The sequence below is a fragment of the Taudactylus pleione genome, unplaced genomic scaffold (assembly GCF_031769625.1).
Source record: "Taudactylus pleione unplaced genomic scaffold, aTauple2 ptg000202l, whole genome shotgun sequence".
Lineage (NCBI taxonomy): Eukaryota > Metazoa > Chordata > Amphibia > Anura > Myobatrachidae > Taudactylus > Taudactylus pleione.
The window spans coordinates 8,518,944-8,536,581 of NW_028284604.1; the positions used below are offsets into that span (position 1 = coordinate 8,518,944).

Consider the following 17,638-nt stretch of genomic DNA (forward strand, 5'->3'; position numbering starts at 1 on the left):
TCATGTACTATTTCATACATTTTTGTCTTATGAAGAGAACCGTGAAATGAGTAAGACCAGTGGCCGCCTGAACAGTGGAATTCCGCAAGTCCCGATAAAGAGAGGAGAGTCAGAGCTTGATTGCTTCCGTCAGTCTTTACCAGTGTATGGGAAACAGGAGGACATTGTTCAAATTATTAAGGACAATAAAGTTGTTCTGGTTGTTGGAGAAACAGGATCAGGAAAAACCACTCAGGTAATCTTAGATACAATTGTGTCATGGCGGAAATGTAACAAATCTGGGAAGTGGATGGGGAGCTTTTGACAACTTGACTGAAAGTTTTTTGCTTCCTACAGTGACCAAGACAAAACAAGCCTATCGCACTATTGTTTTTTCTCTTGTTTCAATGGGGGGGTTGGGGGCGGGGGGACTGATAAGAGACACTGTGGAAGGTAGGCTTCCCACCAGCTGTCCATACACTTTGGCATAATACTAGTTAAATTAGTTTAATATCTATTAACCTGAAATGCCAATGTCTAGTCTATTTTCTTTCCCATTATTTTTTCTTCATAGATTGTAGGGTAGAGGACAGTCTGTGGCTGCTCTCAGGGCCAGATTAAGGGCTTCATGGGACTATGAACTATTGGACTGGAAATGTTCCCTACAGATGTGTCCTTGTACACTATCGCTGCAGTCCCGTCAAACATCCTTTCTCGGCTCGCCATGTCCCGTGTGACTCGAATTGCGTCAAGCGTCGTTTTTGAGTCTCTTTCACCCGAAAAGGCATCTCGGATGCGACAAACAGCTTCCCGGGACTGCACTGATTAATTAGACATGCGGCACTTGTATATCTGTGTATAACTGAGTCTGTATCTGTATACGACGTGCTACGATGCAGAGGCCGTGGCTTTCTTTCACTCCAGGTTCCATTGTGCTTCGCATGCAGACTCGTGGACCAGGCGGCTCTCTCGCAGCAGGAGTCTCGCGCTGCATAGCATTTTGAGGCTAGGTGTATGAGGACACATCTGTACACTGAGAAGGAGAGAAGCTGTGACCAGAGCCAATAATAGAAAAATTGCATCATTTTGTGAGAAAACTAGAAATACCATTTTAACACACATGATTAATAGCCATCAGTGCGGCCAGCTGGGCTGTTCATGATCATGCTGCCATGAGGACGGCCTATTTTTATGTTGGGGCCTGGAGCTCCATAAGCTCCATTGTTAATTTGGCCCTGTCTGCTCTGTCCACCCTGTTACTCATGTCACTTCAACACGCTTCTGTATTCTGGTGGCAATGTAAACTTTTACTTGTAGGCTCAACACTATTGGCAAGTGGCTTGTTGGTAGATCAGGTTTATCTAGCTTTGCTCTGTTCCTGCTCTTCCCCCCATCCCATCCTACATTGGCTAAAACCAAGTGTCTACATTGTGCTTGGCTGTTGGTAAACATGAGTATAAGTAGTGAGGCATACAGACACTGCTAAACCTGACTATTTTCAAGTGGTAAGACAAGGTCATGGTCGGGAGACCCTGCATCGATTATTAGCAGTGACTACTCCTACACTGTACTTCCACCCTACCTATTGCTAGGTGTTATCTTCAGAAGCATACATATGACAGACCCATTTCACAATATTGCTTTTGTTCCCCAATTTACCAACTGGCATATTCACTTGTTGAATATTTTGCCCCAGTGCCTGTAATCTGCACAGTTACCCACTGCACCTGGTAACTTCCCTACCTCCACTAATCTAATCTCAACTGTGCAAGAGTCCCTCTGGTGTTGCAGCGTAAATCTCTCTCCTCCCTATGTTACAGTGCAGGAGATCTTCATGGTCCCTGACGAGGAGCAGAGTTAGCGTAATCTCAGACAACTCAAATCAAATAAGGTGGTCTGAGACACTCTTAACGTTAAAATCCTCCTACAAATGTGTCCACACACAATGTACTTCCTTACACCTTATATAGTATGGGGGGTTGTCAGCACACAAGTAAGTACGCACAATCATTTGATGTGACGTAGAAATATCAATGTATGTAGCCGAAAATATCTGTGATATCTAGTAATTGTAACACCATTTATGCTGCAGGATCATGATTTGTTCCTGTTCGGCGGTGCAAACCTAGAGTCAAAATATCATAGACAAAGAGAGAGAGGGAGAAGACTCATTTGTTTGGGGTTTGGGGGCACTCAAAAATTATTACATTTTAAAACTTCACTTTTATTACATCCTTTAATAAAAAATCACCAATAGATACAAATATGAGAAAAAACATTACAAAAGCAAGGTGAAAAAGGTATTAAATTATGATCAGGTCCTAGTATTAACTAGGTCCTGTCAGTAATCGTATACAGATTAGTATCCAAAAGCGTAATGCCTGCTTATTATGCTCTCTCAATTATCTGATTCGAGAGACTTATGACACATGGAGTTACACATATAGCTCCTCAATATAATTCACAACACATATCATACAGATACCCTTTATATATCCATTGTATACTGCACGGCGACAGATAACAGGTAGTACCAGTGCTTTTATAATTCAATTGTACCTCTGATAAGAAACACAACAAAATGACATAATGCATCCTTCTCTATGTTTTTAATTATTCTGGGGACTGTGTATAGTCAGTTGTGAAAAGCCTACACATTTACCTACACATTTAATTGGCATAGAGATCTGCTGTCGATTATCTTGCCCATCGGCATAGAATAATGGATGAGAGTGCCTTATAGCAATGTGTATGGTGAGAAAGATTTCTCTGTATCTGCTGTCAGCCTCAAGATACGAGGCTGATGAGAGTACAGAAAGAAAAGCAGACAGCAAAGTATTTACTTATTGATACATATTTCTGTATATAAGAACAGAAACCTAAAATCTGGGTGAGAAATTCTGTCTAATATAGCAGTGATTTGAAGTGGGAAAATTGGCACTCACTTCACATAATGGCACATGGGTTCCCCAATTATTTTTAATTTAACCATTATTGGTGATACACATCCAGCAGGTTCTACTACCTGCAATTACTCTACGTAGATAGGGAGAAATAAAATGGAATCTCCTCTGTTCCAGTCCACCATGAATCTGACTGAGCATCTGTCATAGGCAGTGAATGCTCAGAAAAACATTCCCTGATTGAGTACTAGGAGGGATAAATGATGGCTCCTACATTGAGGTATGGGGGAATAATTCCCTCAGAGAGGATTAACCTCACTACCTCTAAGGAGCGATAATGGAAAGACAGAAAAATAAGTGTCTACCTGTGTTCTGAGTGTATCATGGAGATTTGCTGTTCAATCAGTGGGGACCCGGTGTGCACACAGCCAGCATCCCCTGTGGACCAGCGCGCGTTTCACCCCTCAGGCTTGTTCACGGTCTCCTGTGTATCTCCTGGTACATGTGCGCTTTTGTCAGGAAGTGCTCTCTTGCAGCGTCCCCACTGTCGAGTCCTCCGGTCAATCACAGCGGCAACCGGGGTGCATGACGTCTGATCACGGGGGCGTCTATTCTCACCCATAGACAGCTGGTAGGACCAATCAGTGTAGGTCCTTAGCTTGTGCAGCGTGTTATGAGCTGCTACGTGCCTCAGGTCTGGGGATATTATTCCCTGTAGTTGTTATTGTGGGTTCAGGGTCCCTATCAGGGAGTGTCGTGCATAAGTAGTGATGCTGGGAAACTGAGAACGGGTATGTGTTTACTCCATTTATATATATTTTAGACCAGATGATCTCACTGGTGAAAAAAGAGGAGACAAAAAACAAAACACAAAAATGAAAAAGTAGGAATAAAGGAATTGATTGAAAAATCATTGGGCCTGATTCAGAGCCACTCGTAAGCGGCAGCTCGTTCGCTCCGAGCGATGTTTGCCCAACTGCGCATGCGTACGGATCGTTATACGCATGCGCGAACCAGTCAGTGCGGCCGAAATTCATGTGCTCGCAAAATAGCGAACGCCTGATAATTTCAGTGACAGGATGAGGCGTATGTGGGTGGTAACAGGGGAAGGTGCTTGAAAACGGGGAGTGGAGATCAGAACGCAGGCGTGCTTAAAGGTCAAAACGGGCGTTTTATGGGTGTGCATAATTAAAACAGCAGCGTCATTGACCACGTCACTGGGTTATTTTATAGCCAGAACTGCTCGCAAAATTGTGGTAGCAAAAACCAACCACAAGAATAGCGAGCAGCTCATACCCTGTTCGATGTACTCGATTAATCTAATAAATAGCGGACATGACGTAGGATGCGAGCGGCCAGGGGGCGTAGTTTCCCAAAAAACGACCGCAAGTTTTGTTCGCTCGTTCAGACCTAGAGGTGTGAACAGACCACAAACAGCAAATGGTTCATTTGAATAGCCACCCCTATTTTCTGGACGAGCGAGCGCAAATAGCGACCGGCTCTGAATCAGGCCCATTGTTCTATATGATTGATAGTATCCCTATTAGGGTATGTGCATAAGACTCTGTAGGTGCAAAGAAAGGGTGTATTATCAGAACGTAAAGATTATAACTTTCTGTCTGGCGGGACATTCCTGGAGGAGGGGGGGAAGGGGGGTGGGTCGGTTGTAGTTAGGGGGGAGGGAGCAAAGAAGAAACATCAGTAAGGGGTGATACATTTTCTGAACAGAGTTTTGAAATTAGAATACATCCTAAAATGGATATTGCAGAGGTTATGTTCCATCCTGATTAGACGGGAGTATAATTTACCTAAGCATATCAGCCATCTCAGCTCTGGGTCAAATGGGAGCGACAAAAAAACGATTATATAGAGTGTTCATCTAGAGGACTGCGCCAAAGTTGATATTTTAATTGAAACCATATGGTGTTAATGTCCCAAGTTTGAAGATCCATTCACTCTCTTTGCGCAGAAGGGAGTTCTTCATATCTCCCCCTCTGATGCCCAAACTAATCTTTTCAAGGCCATAGTCTTTGATAATGTTTGGTTGTCCTCCATGTTCCTTATATACATGCTTGGCTAATGTGATGATCTGTTTCATATTAGTCATGTCCTTCTGAACATTCCTAATATTACCTGCATGCTCCAAAATCCTTTTTTGTCGTTCCCATTTGACCCAGAGCTGATATGGTTTAGGGAAATTATGCTCCCACCTAATCAGGATGGAATATAACCTCTACAATATCCATTTGGGATGTATTCTAATTTCAAAATTCCATTCAGAAAATATATCACCCCTTACGGATGTTTCTTCTTTCCTTCCCCCACACCCACAGTCGCACACATAATATAGGTATGCCACATATCATTGCCACAGCTGATTGTGCATCTTATTTACATTCACTTTGTGAATAGGACACATTTGAAGGTAAAAAGTCGCATGACAAGACACTTGACGCTCAAGCGTCATGTTTAATGCGACTTGTAGCACACGGAGATAAAATGTTTATGGACACATCTGTACAGCTTGCTGTGTCACACTTAGGGCCTCTTCTATTCATAAGTTGTTCCTTGGTGTGAAATCTTTTACCTCTTCTTAACGCCTCAACATCATGTTTACTTTTCTGAATGATCTTATGACCATCTGATCAAACCCTATGATAGTCAACAGTCCCATCTTGCAGCTATTCAAACATATCACTGTCTTCATCCCTGTTATGGCAGATCCTGTAGACAAATGAGTGGAACAATTGGTTGTCTCTTATTGACAAGCTTCACTCTAAATAAAGGGTATATTTTCTAAAGTTAGAGATTTTCAATGTGGAGATGTTGACCATACCAACCAATCAAATTCTACTTATTTATCTAGCATCTTCTAGAAGATAATAGCTAGAGTCTGATTGGTTGCTATGGGTAACATCTCCACTTCTAAACACTCTCACTTTAGTAAATATACCCCTAAGACTCATGTTGAGGAAATCCTTGGCAGGACCACTTAAGTAAATGACTCTCTCAGGTGTACCTCATGCCATTTTAGCAAGTCAGATCTCTTAACAAGTACTGTATATGCAATCAAGGCTTCCCTGGAGGTATTCAGTGTAGTGCAGGGGTTCCCAACCACGGTCCTCAAGGCACACTAACAGTCCAGGTTTTGAGGATAGCCATACTTGAGCACAGGTGTCTTCATTAGTGCCTTAGTTATTTTGATTTAACCATCTGTGCTCAAGCCTGGATATCACTAAAACCAGGACTGTTAGTGTGCCTTGAGGACCGTGGTTGGGAAACACTGGTGTAGTGGCTAGGGCTGCTGCTAGCTTAGTGGAACCTTGAAGGTTGAAATGTTGGGCTGCTAACCTGATCTCAGAATGCTTATTGCCAGGAGACAGGTAGTGAGAACACCATCCTCCTCAAAACAAAATGATCTCTTTTGGTCTTTTCTGGAGCAACATTAAGCACAGGAAGACAGGCAGGTCTCTTCTAAGTGTAGGTGGGGTAGGTTCTTGGATAAACAAAAGTCTACTAGTCACTGCAAAAATCAATTTGATTACTTCATCAATGACAAATCCGATTTAGAGCCGTATTCAATTATTTTCGCACCCACGATACTTTTTCATATGCCGGGCTTTTCGCCGACATCGCCAGTTTTGGATGCGAAAAGTATCGCGCGCGCTCCCGCTATTCGCTGTACTCCATTCCAAAGGAGGCAAAAAAGCGTCCCAGTGAAACTAACAGGTGAAAAGTGTTGGCAGAATTGGGAAAATCAGCCTGACACCCCCCAAAAGATGCACTAACATTGGGGATCAATCTAGATGTCCCCGATTAGCCCTACTGAAGCTATTTGGGGTACTTAAGTGCTGTCAATTGCTCCAAAATAGCGTCTTTGCACAAGTGGTGAAGAGTGCATTTTTTTTTGGTGAAAATAAGTAGTCCTGTCAAATTTGGGGTACTTGAAAATGGGTGCAAGCATAGTAACAAATCGCTAAAGTCAAGTGTTAAGTTGCGCAAAAAACGCACCTTCAGCAAACACCTGCAATAAAAAAACACCTCCCCCATACTTGCAGACCCCCAAAAGTCTATTTCGCTAGTTTTTGTGTTTGTACCCCCACTTTGTACTTTTTTGCCCCCATTTTCAAAGTGCTTTCTTTGGGGTGTTACTCTTTTTTTTCGCCTTTCTTTGACGCAGTTATCCTTTGGGGGCTGTCCAAAGGGTGCAGAGTGGTTTCCGCACCCTTGCACCCCAAAACCGCAATTCTGCACTTTTTTCCACCGGGTATTCATAGGCGAAACTTTTTCGCCTATTACAATGCATTGACTTTCCGTGTACGCGAAAAGCCATTGCTTTTGAATACGGCGAATAGTTTCCACCTGGCGAAAAGACGCAATCGGCGATACTTTTTCGCCGATCACGGCTTTTCGCACCTAATTGAATACGGCCCTTAGCATGAGGAATTCCACTTGAGGATGCATCTTGAGATGGGGGTTGCTACCTCCAGTTCTATGAAAATTAGCTCACACATATCTTTGTTACTTTTATACTTTTGGTAGTTTTCCATAGATAAAAAAAACATTTACATTCTACCTTTTGTTTGTTCTTTCATACAGATCTCACTCATCTGCCTCAGTGGTATTTCACTGTTTTCTGAGACTAATCTTTAGTTCACTCTTAAACTATGATCTTAGGGACTGATTCATTACCTATCGCAACTGCGATTACGCACGCAATCGACCGATTGTTGCGTTCTGCGCATGCATCGCAGTGCGTGTGCGAACCGGCCACTGTAAAAGGGACTGCGATCACAGTGACTACGTAGACCCATCGCAGAGTGATTGACAGGAAGTGCCGTTTGTGGGAGGTGACGGGGGGTGGTCGGGGAAACGCAAGCGTGCCAGTGCGTTTGAACGCCGTTGCATGGGCGTGCATAAATTATCCACTGCAATGCCGTACGCAGCTTGAGTACTAGTAGCGTGCGATGAAGTTAGCAGTTTTTGAGTAAGGTCAGAGCTTGTGGAAGTGTGCGTGAGGCTGCGATGGTACTCCATAATACCGATGGTTTCGCAGTCTTGCTAAACATTACGGATGTGTGTAAGGTAAAGTGGACGTCCTTATGTAGTTCTGGGGCGGCATAGTGTTCGCAATGGATTAGCATACTATAGCAGTGAGACTGCGTGCGTAATTGCTATTTCAATCGCAGTTGCGATCCGTACTGAATCAGGCCCTTTGTCTCTTCTGCGAAACATGTTCAGGGCTGCTGCTATTTTTTGTTTTTAAGTTCCTAAAAAAAATTAGCTAATGACCATTCTTGGACATAATATTTCATAACAGTTGCGACCATCACATCAGACACTCAATGGCCGCCAGGATTTGTAATAGTTTCCATGAGCACCCCACCTTTCCCAATTCAGAATCAGTGTTCTCCCCAGACATAATTTTTTTCCAGCCGGGTGGCATCAAGAAGTAGCCGGGTGGGGGCCTTCGCAATTATGCGCGCACCGGGAAAAGGGGTATCTCCCTTACCATTCCAGCCCGACAGGTCTCAGGCTGCTCCCCCACTGGCTTTCAGTCAAAAGTGCTCATTATGCTGTGCCCCCTGTAGTTATCCCCATATGCAGTGCCCCCTGTATTTGTGCCCTGTAGTTTTCCCCTTTATACAATGCCCCCTGTAGTTTTCCCCTTTATGCATTGCCCCCTGTAGTTTTGCTTTGCCCTTATGCAGTGTCCCCAGGCTGAAGTAGTGCCCCTATGTAGTGCTCCCAGACTGGCCCCTTATGCAGTGCTCCCAGGCTTAAATAATGTTCCCTTATGCAGTGCCCCACAGACTGGCCCCTTATGCAGTGCCCCCAGGCTTAAATAGTGTCCCTTACGCAGTGCCCCCTGGCTTAAATAGTGCCCCTTAGGCAGTGACCCCAGACTGGCCCTGGTCCCGGTCCCAGCCCAGAATTTAAGGCCCCCATACATCAGCAATGGATTGCAGCAATTCTGCAATTTGCAATCGATTGTGTATAAAAATCTTTCCCTTTTTCAATCGATTGTGGCAATTCTGCAACCTGCAATCGATTGAAAAAGGGAAAGATTTTTATACACAATCGATTACAAATTGCAAAATTGCTGCAATCAATTGCTGATGTATGGGGGCCTTTACCTTAACTTGCTCACCGCTCGCGCTCCCACTCCCGCTGCCTCGCGCTGACTGGATCTAACTAGATATAGCAGGCGCGCGGGGCAGGCTCCTCACGTTGCGGGTGACGTCATGACGTCACCTGCGCACTGCATCACTGGGATCACTTGCCTCTGAAGCGATCGGAGGCTTCTTTAGCCTCCGGTCACTTCAGAGGCCAGCGTTCCACAGCAGGGGTCGGCAGGGGAAAGTGCCGGGCGGTAGGCTGTTTCTGCCGGGTGATGCACTTGCGGAAAACAGCCTGGGGAGAACACTGAGAATGATTGCTGTGGTTTATGGTCAGGAACCTTTACTTCATCAATTTCACAGTGGTAGAAGAGCCGTTTGAACTCTTGGACGAATTGGGGCCAAGCATTGTTCCAGCAGCTGTCCCTTTACATAATTACTTTGCTTTTTTCTCTGAGCATAACATGTTAATGAAATTGTGCTTATGGGGTAGGCAAGTCATACAAAGTTGATGGTTCTGAAAACAATGATCTAGCCCTAGAAGAGTCCATTTAATCTAGAAAGATTTTCATAGCAGATTCTGTGTAATTGATATTGAATTGTGAGTTGGAAATAGTCTAGGTACCTGCTTAGAGCTATCACTAGTGTTAGAGGTTAAGATGGGGAAGTTAATGATCTTTTATTTTGAATATTCTTTTTCTTCAGTTTTGCATGTTGGAGGAAGATAGGATGCATTGCAAAAGAAACATTAGCACTTTGTTAATTAATGGTGCAAAGAGGAAGGTTTATGACTAGTCATTTGTGACCATGGAATTTAGAAGTGTAAATCATTGTTCAAAACAGATTGTGTCTAACCTGATACAAGGGGAATTTAGGGTTTTATCAGGATTGCTGATGGTCCTTAATGATTACTTTATCTAGTTTATGGAGGCTGCAAAAATGTTGGCAGAATTTATAGACGCCAGCACCAAACGAGGAATTGGATAAATGATTAATAGAGGAAACCACTGAGATGTTAATGATGGGTAGGCTATCATTGTGGTAACTTCCAGCAGGCCTGCCAAGCGTACAGTAGGGCCATTTTGGAGAGGTTGGGTGGAGAATAATTCAAACAGTTAGTTAGGGAATCAACATACAAGGAAGCAGTCCTACAAAGGGAAATCTATTAAATGTATTGGTGGGAGAGTTCTTGGGGTCTTCTGCCCATCAGTCAGTGTTGTTTAATGTACTGCAGCAATAGCTCCCCAAAACAACAGCGTGAGAATTGAAAAATGCTGACTTTGATCAACTAAAAAATGATATAAACTCCTGACAGGGTAGAAATTGATAGGTGAAGTGCTGTAATAGTGGAATAATTTCTATATACCGTATATTTCAAATGAAAACTTTAAAGCTATGATTAAAAAAGTTAAGAAAACTTCATATATGTAATATAGAGTAGAGCTCGACAATATTTTCTAAAATGGAGCCAGCTTTAAGGTTTTGTAGCTGGATCATTGCCCCAGACTTCCAAATATACTATCAGACCACCACATGTGCCCCTTTAATTTCCCACAGAGTTTCCCACATGTCATCATGCCACCACAAATGGCCCTTCAATGCCCTTGAGATACAGCCATATGCCCATCTCTAGCACCATATTTATAGTGGGGCACTCTGTAGTTATGCCATAACATAACGTTGTCTAAAATTGACCACAATGTACAGAAAGCTGGAGGAACTTAAACTTATTGCAAAATACAAACCTTACATTTTGGGTGACCATATCATTTAAAACCATATACTAGTATGTGAGTAATTTCTCACATTGACTAACATAAACTTGTGGCCCAGAAGAGGTTCTCTGGAACTCAGCAGTGGTCAGTGGAATATCGGAGGTGGGGGTTGTGAACAGGCCACAGCGCAGCAGACTGGCTTCGAGAATGGGAAACAAATTATGCGCATCAGGTGTTAAGTGAATAGCGGCGTGATTTAAATGCATCCATTGCAATGCGTTAGTGTTCACTCTAGGTTGTGTGTTGAATAAATACACATATTTACTTGTGGCATTCCCTTGTGATATAATATTTCCCTGACACATACTGTGCAATAGTGAAGAAACAAATTCAAAGGGAAGAACATTAAAAACTGAAGGGGTACATGAGAAGGAGACCAAAAAATAAAAAAAGATTGCTTAAAGCACTTTTTTTTGCTCTGCATTGGGAAAAGCAGAGCAATTTGGGTGGCCTACAGCAGAAGGGAGATATGCACTACTGTATTGTTGGGAGAAATATATTTACTATAGAACCAATTGCTGCTGGCGGGTATAATTCCAGACAGTTTAAGAATGTGCAAATGTAGTTCTATGACAAGCAGCAGGAAGCATATGATAATTGCTTGTCACTCTCACTAGTAGAGAAGAAAAAATACTTTAGAGCAATAAAAATTGCAAGGTTTTAAGTAGAATGGCTTTGCTGCAGGGAGATAATGTCAAACAAATTTAGTACATTTTTTATCTAAAGTGACCGTACAGGGTGGATTAGTGGATGCAGCATAGTTAGATTTTAGCAAGGAATGTGATACTGTTTCCCACTATTAATTGTTTCAGAAACAGAAAATCGTCGGATTTTAATCATGTATAAAGGAATGGAAAAAGGTTTACTGAAAGGACAGGACACACAGCCTGGTTCTGAGTTGGGAGTAAAGCAAAAAAGAGCAAGTAACTATGGACCTCATTCAGAGCCAGACGCTATTTGCGCTTGCTCGTTCAGAAAAAAGTGGGTGGCTATTCAAATGAACCGTTCGCTCTTTGCGGTCTGTTCACGCCTCTAGGTCTGAACGAGCGAACAAAACATGCGGTCGTTTTTTGGAAAACTACGCCCCCTGGCCGCTCGCATCCTACGTCATGTCCGCTATTTATTAAATTAATCGAGTACATCGAACAGGGTATGAACTGTTCGCTATTCTTGTGGTTGGTTTTTCCTACCGCAATCTTGCGAGCAGTTCTGACTATAAAATAACCAAGTGACGTGGTCAATGACGCTCCTGTATTAATTATGCACACCCTTAAAACGCCCGTTTTGACCTTTAAGCACGCCTACGTTCGGATCTCCACTCCCCGTTTTCAAGCACCTTCCCGTGTTACCACCCACATACGCCTCCTCCTGTCACTCAAAATAGCAGGCATTCGCTATTTAGCGAACAAACGATTTTCGGCCGCACTGACTGGTTCTCGCATGCGTATTACGATCCGTATGCATGCGCAGTTGTGCAAACATCGCTCTGAACGAACGAGCGGCCGCTTACGAGCGGTTCTGAATCAGGCCCTATGCACCTCTGTAAAACCATGTTGCACTTCAGGTGGGGCAGATTTAAACAACACAGAAGATTGGGGAGGGGAGGCTCCAAACTCATCATCTAAATTGCAGTGTAAAAATAAAGCTGTCCAGCATTTGTGGGCTACATGCAGAAGCAACCAGTATTTACCCTGCATGCCAAAACATAAATGTATTTTCCCGCACCCCTTGCATTGCAACATAGTTTCATAGTTTTTCCAGGTGCACAGTTGCTTGCTCCACTTGACCTTACTCCCAGTGTAGAATCAGACCCACAGTGTTTAGTCTAAGGTATGAGAACAGATGAAGTGCTGGTAACCAGTAACCAGTAACCTGCGGTGCACCTCAGGATGAGTCATTTTTTTTTTTACTGTTAATTTTTATCTTAAAGTTTTTGTAGATGGTATACAATTTGTAACCTGGTTAATGCCCCAGGAGAGATGGAGCAAATATGGAGTGACGTCCCTCCCTATGGTGACACCCAGTGCGGGGAGGGTTGTAGTGCAAAAATGGGGTGTGGCCTCACAGGCAGGAGTGTGGCCTCGCCAACAGGGGGCATGGCCTTGTGGCCCAAAATCTCGTTTTAATCACTGCGGGGAATGCGGACTGCCCCCTGGGACCACTCTGTGTGCAGTGCCGGCTCCCTCATTGTGTCAGGAGCCTGAGTGCTGCACGTAATGCTACAGTGCACACTCAGCTCCTGTAACTGAGGAGGAGTCGGCACTTTGGTGTCACCACTCAGCAGGTGACACGCAGTGCAGCCCGCACCCCCTTGTCTTGTGACGCCACTGCAAGTATGTAGTGATTTAGGGAAACTATACAAATGTCTTAGGTGGGAATTCAATTAGCAGCGGAATAATAGAATCTTAAAATTGATTGAAAAAAAATGTAAAGAATAATGCATTCTATAATCAGGTCTTGGTTGAACAGTAAAGTGGACACTTGGGCTATGCTCTAAATTCTGCATGGTTAATGTGATCGTTTTGGGGCTTTGCATTTTCTGTTTTACAATCCTGTATGTGGCATTACTCTGTGGTTGTTTGCAAACTTGTGTTTTCCTTCCCTATCTGTGACTGTTTTAGGATGTCCTCATGGTGCTGTAACCCTCAGTGTGTTGAGTTAGAACATGAGCTTAGCCCATCATTTGTTCTGTCTATGGGCCTGATTCATTATGGATCGCAATTGCAACAGCGTATGCAGATTGGCCGATGGTGCGTACTGTGCCTGCGTATGCAGTGCGCATGTGTGAGTTAGCATTGTGATCACACTGATCACTTACGCTGATACAAAGCCATCGCAGATCGAGGGTCGGGACGTCATCGTTTGGGGGTGGTGACGGGGGAGTGGTTGGAGAAACGCAAGCGTGCCTGTTTGAACGCCAATTCCTGGGTGTGCATACGTTAGCCACTGCAACGGCATACGCAGCTTAGGTACTCATTGCGTACAACTACAGTTGTAATTTCAGGTCAGACCTGTTGTAATTTTGCGTGAGGGTCCGATGTTACTGATGTATACCCAGGATTGCGAGGTCTTACGGATATGAGAAAGCGGTAATGGGCTTCTCTGTGCTGCGTGAGCAGTTGCAGAAATTAGCATATTTTGGCAGCAGAACTACGTGCGTAATATCGCAGCTGTGATCGCAATACTGATCCATAGTGAATCAGGCCCTATATTTGTATCTATCTCTTTCTAATGTGTGATTTCTCATACTGCTTTGGTAAAAAACAAACTGATAATCAGTAGTGTTATGCCATAGCGTATGGCCTGCCGAGGAGAAGTCAACTGTGTCTATCCAATACTAATGCATGTAAATGTTCATATGAAAACAATAGCTAATTATAGGAAAACTCAATGCAAGTGAAAATACACAAACGATATAAAATACACAAAAATGTCCAACTGCTTTATAAAAGTTCTGTGAAGTGAAATTGTATCTATACACAAATACTGTATACATTGTTTCTATTTTACCTTAATAGCTGCAATTCTCTCCTTTAGATCCCTCAGTTCCTCCTTGATGACTGCTACAGAAATGGAATCCCGTGTCGCACATTCTGCACCCAGCCGAGGCGCTTGGCTGCCATTGCTGTTGCTGAAAGGGTTGCAGCTGAAAGGGGAGAGAAAATCGGTCAAACTGTTGGATACCAGATTCGCTTAGAGAGTCGGTATGTGCAAAATTGACACTTTCCTTTTTATACTGTCCTGCAAATATACGTATTCTATTTATATGTAAGGTCAATTGCCCATATTTTACTGTCCATCTAAGAAGTCAGGGGCTTACAGACTTGTCTTGGTGATCTCCTTATCATTAACTATTACAGACCAGTCCCAATGGTGCTCCTCATACACCAGTCACTCACTGTAAATGTCAAAAGCACAACATCGGGATGACAACAGCTGTGATAAAGTTACCCCAGACTGTGGATCAGGAGTGCAGGGTGACATGCAGAACATTGACTTGAGATGCTGGGTTCAAAACAAGACAGCCAGGAAATGGATGGGTGTATTAGCTCCTATCTCTTGGTCGCAGAATTTCAGCAGACATACTGCAGCTGACTTGCAGGTGTAAAGCAGGATCATCAATAGCTCTTACAAGAGCTGTTGTACACGACATCCAAGTAAAGACAGCCTTCAGATGAGGCATTGCTATTGCTGCCCTTTATATATAGTTTTTTCAGATACTGTATGTAGGTATCCATTCCCTGGTCCCTTTAACCAGTCCATATTGATTCACTTACCTTGCACCTGAATTAGCCTGGACCTTGTTCACGTTTAACATTGCATGCAGTGGCAAGCGTGTGTGTATTTCCCATCTGTCCATGCAGTGGCATGGGGTGTGTGTATTTCCCATCTGTCCATGCAGTGGCATGGGGTGTGTGTATTTCCCATCTGTCCATGCAGTGGCATGGGTGTGTGTATTTCCCATCTGTCCATGCAGTGGCATGGGTGTGTGTATTTCCCATCTGTCCATGCAGTGGCATGGGTGTGTGTATTTCCCATCTGTCCATGCAGTGGCATGGGTGTGTGTATTTCCCATCTGTCCATGCAGTGGCATGGGTGTGTGTATTTCCCATCTCTCTATGCAGTGACAAGGTTGTGTGTATTTCCCATCTGTCCATGCAGTGGCATGGGTGTGTGTATTTCTCCTTCATCCACTAGGGGACACTGGAGTTCAAGACAGTGGGGTATAGACGGTGGTAGAGCAGAGCCTGGCACTTTAAATAATCTAGAAGTGTGACTGGCTCCTCCCCCTCTATGCCCCATCAGCCCCAGTTTTTAGAATGTGCCCGAGAGAGCCGGTCGCACATCAGGCTGTCTCCAGCCTTTCTCATATATATTTTTAGTTATTAGACAAGCACTGAGGACAGGCAGGCTGCTTACTGTGGCAGTCTGCCTGCTACGTGGGAGCCGCCGGGAAGGGCACCACACGGCTACTGCAGCCTGTGTCCGGTGACCCTAAGGAGGGGGCACACATAATGGAGTCATCTGACCCTGCGAGGACCCGCCACTGCTAACACCGGCATGTGTCCGGGTTCCACGCCGCCCCCTCAGCCCAGCATCCCGGCCGCAGCAGTCCGTAAGTATGACCACTGCTCCTGATTAGCAGGAGCAGTGGACGTTAGCTGGGCTCAGTGACATGCCGCTAGCGGTCACTGTTAAGCCCGCCATTTCAGCGGTGCCATTTGTAAAGCGTCTGTGGCTCAGCGTTAAGGCGGGCTCTCCCCCTCAGTGCTCTGCACTGCAGCGAGGTCAAGCGCTGACAGGCCGCAGTCCGGGTCCTCTTCCCCAGAGGGGAGCAGGAGGGGGTAGCTGCGGTAGGCGCGCCACTAGCAGGAGCTTCCCTGTACTGCTCCGGGGCTTGTAATGTAGAAGCTCCGGCGACGGCATGGTCAGGGGCACGTGGACACCGCTTCAGTGCATGCACCGCGCACCCTAACAGAGCCGTTCAGCGGCTGTCTGTAATCACCGCGCCAGTGCTTAAAAGAACACCGGCGCCGGGTTGATCTCCCGCGCGCCCGTTAGACGCCGCTACAGTGCGCCTGTCTACCTGCAATGTCCCTCCTCTTGTTACAGGAGGAGACGCTGCACCGCGGATTATAGAACCACAGCTTGCGAGTCAGGTCTCTGATTAGGGGAGTGGTGCGATGATAGCGGGAGAGTCTCGGTTGCACCGTGCACCCTCTTGCCCTGTATTCCCCAGTACAGTCTATGTGCCCCAGGCAGCAAGTGCAAAGAATCATCTTAAGCACCGCGTGGAGGCCCGACATTCTCCATAACAGGAGCGCTGCGTCTGCCTTTTCAAAGGGCGAGCTAGTATAGGCAGCTGAGGCACAGTCAAAGTTACAGACCTGCTGGACATAGAGCAGCGTGGTTCTGCTATCATTGTTCTATAACAGATAATGGTTGACATGACTGCCTTTCAGCGCTGACGTTGTGGGCTCGGATCCCTCCGCAGCCCTTTGCTGTGTGGAGTTTGTGTGTACTCCCTGTGCTTGCAGCACTACCTGAGGTTTCATAGTGAGTGGTTATCACATCTGGATTACAGACAGCAGGTCCTGGGTTCAGTCCCCAGTGAAACCACCAAATAGCTATTAGCAGCTCTCATCTAAACTCAGGAGGAGACGCTGCATCCCGCAGCTCCTGGCGGGGCTGAGCAGGCTTCCCTATTGGCTAGTCTATAGCATAGGGCTAATAGCCTTAACGTTATACCAAATGCAGCTCCCCAATGTAGCGATGTATGACCGGCACGCCCTGCCATAGCAGCCTACGACCGCCTGGGAATACCGGGAACTGTAGGCCTAGAACAACATCAGTGCTCCCATGAACCCTCTCCGGTCTAGCAGGAGAGAGGTTCAGTTAATGAGGGGTTTTGCATTAGGAGCCTTGAATGCTTCCGCTTTATGCAAAACCAGTCGGGGACAGCACGCTGCTAAAATATCCTGCCCCTACGCAGTAGCAGAATGACGGCCACATGCGGCACATGAGCAGTCTCCCTGAGTGGAGGTAAGCCACGTGTGTGTATGTGTGTACATATATGTGGGTGTATGTATATGTAATACATATATATATATATATTTGTATGAGGTACGCGTATCCATATGTGGATATCGCTTCTTAGCCTTACCATAAGAGCAGAGGTAGGATCTGTTCTTATCAGTTTTATGTCGGATACCTAGCATATTGAAAGAAGGAGGCTGCGATTGGTTGCTGGCTCTCCTGATGCGCTAGTTGGTACAATAACTCCGCTTTACACTATCTCTCCTTGGGGTTTGAGTTGTGTGTGTGTGTGTGTGTGTGTATACATTCATATATATATTTATGT

General features: G+C 44.9%; 1 protein-coding gene across 2 annotated transcripts in view; it reads left to right on the forward strand.

Moving 5' to 3' along the window:
- Nucleotides 1-17,638, forward strand: part of YTHDC2 (YTH N6-methyladenosine RNA binding protein C2) — a 136,725-nt gene that overhangs the window by 17,511 nt on the left and 101,576 nt on the right. For both annotated transcript variants that reach the window (XM_088477690.1, XM_088477691.1), the window contains exons 5-6: nt 36-235; nt 14,314-14,480. In XM_088477690.1, coding sequence (XP_088333816.1) covers nt 36-235; nt 14,314-14,480 — 367 coding nt within the window. The remainder of the gene's footprint in view (nt 1-35; nt 236-14,313; nt 14,481-17,638) is intronic.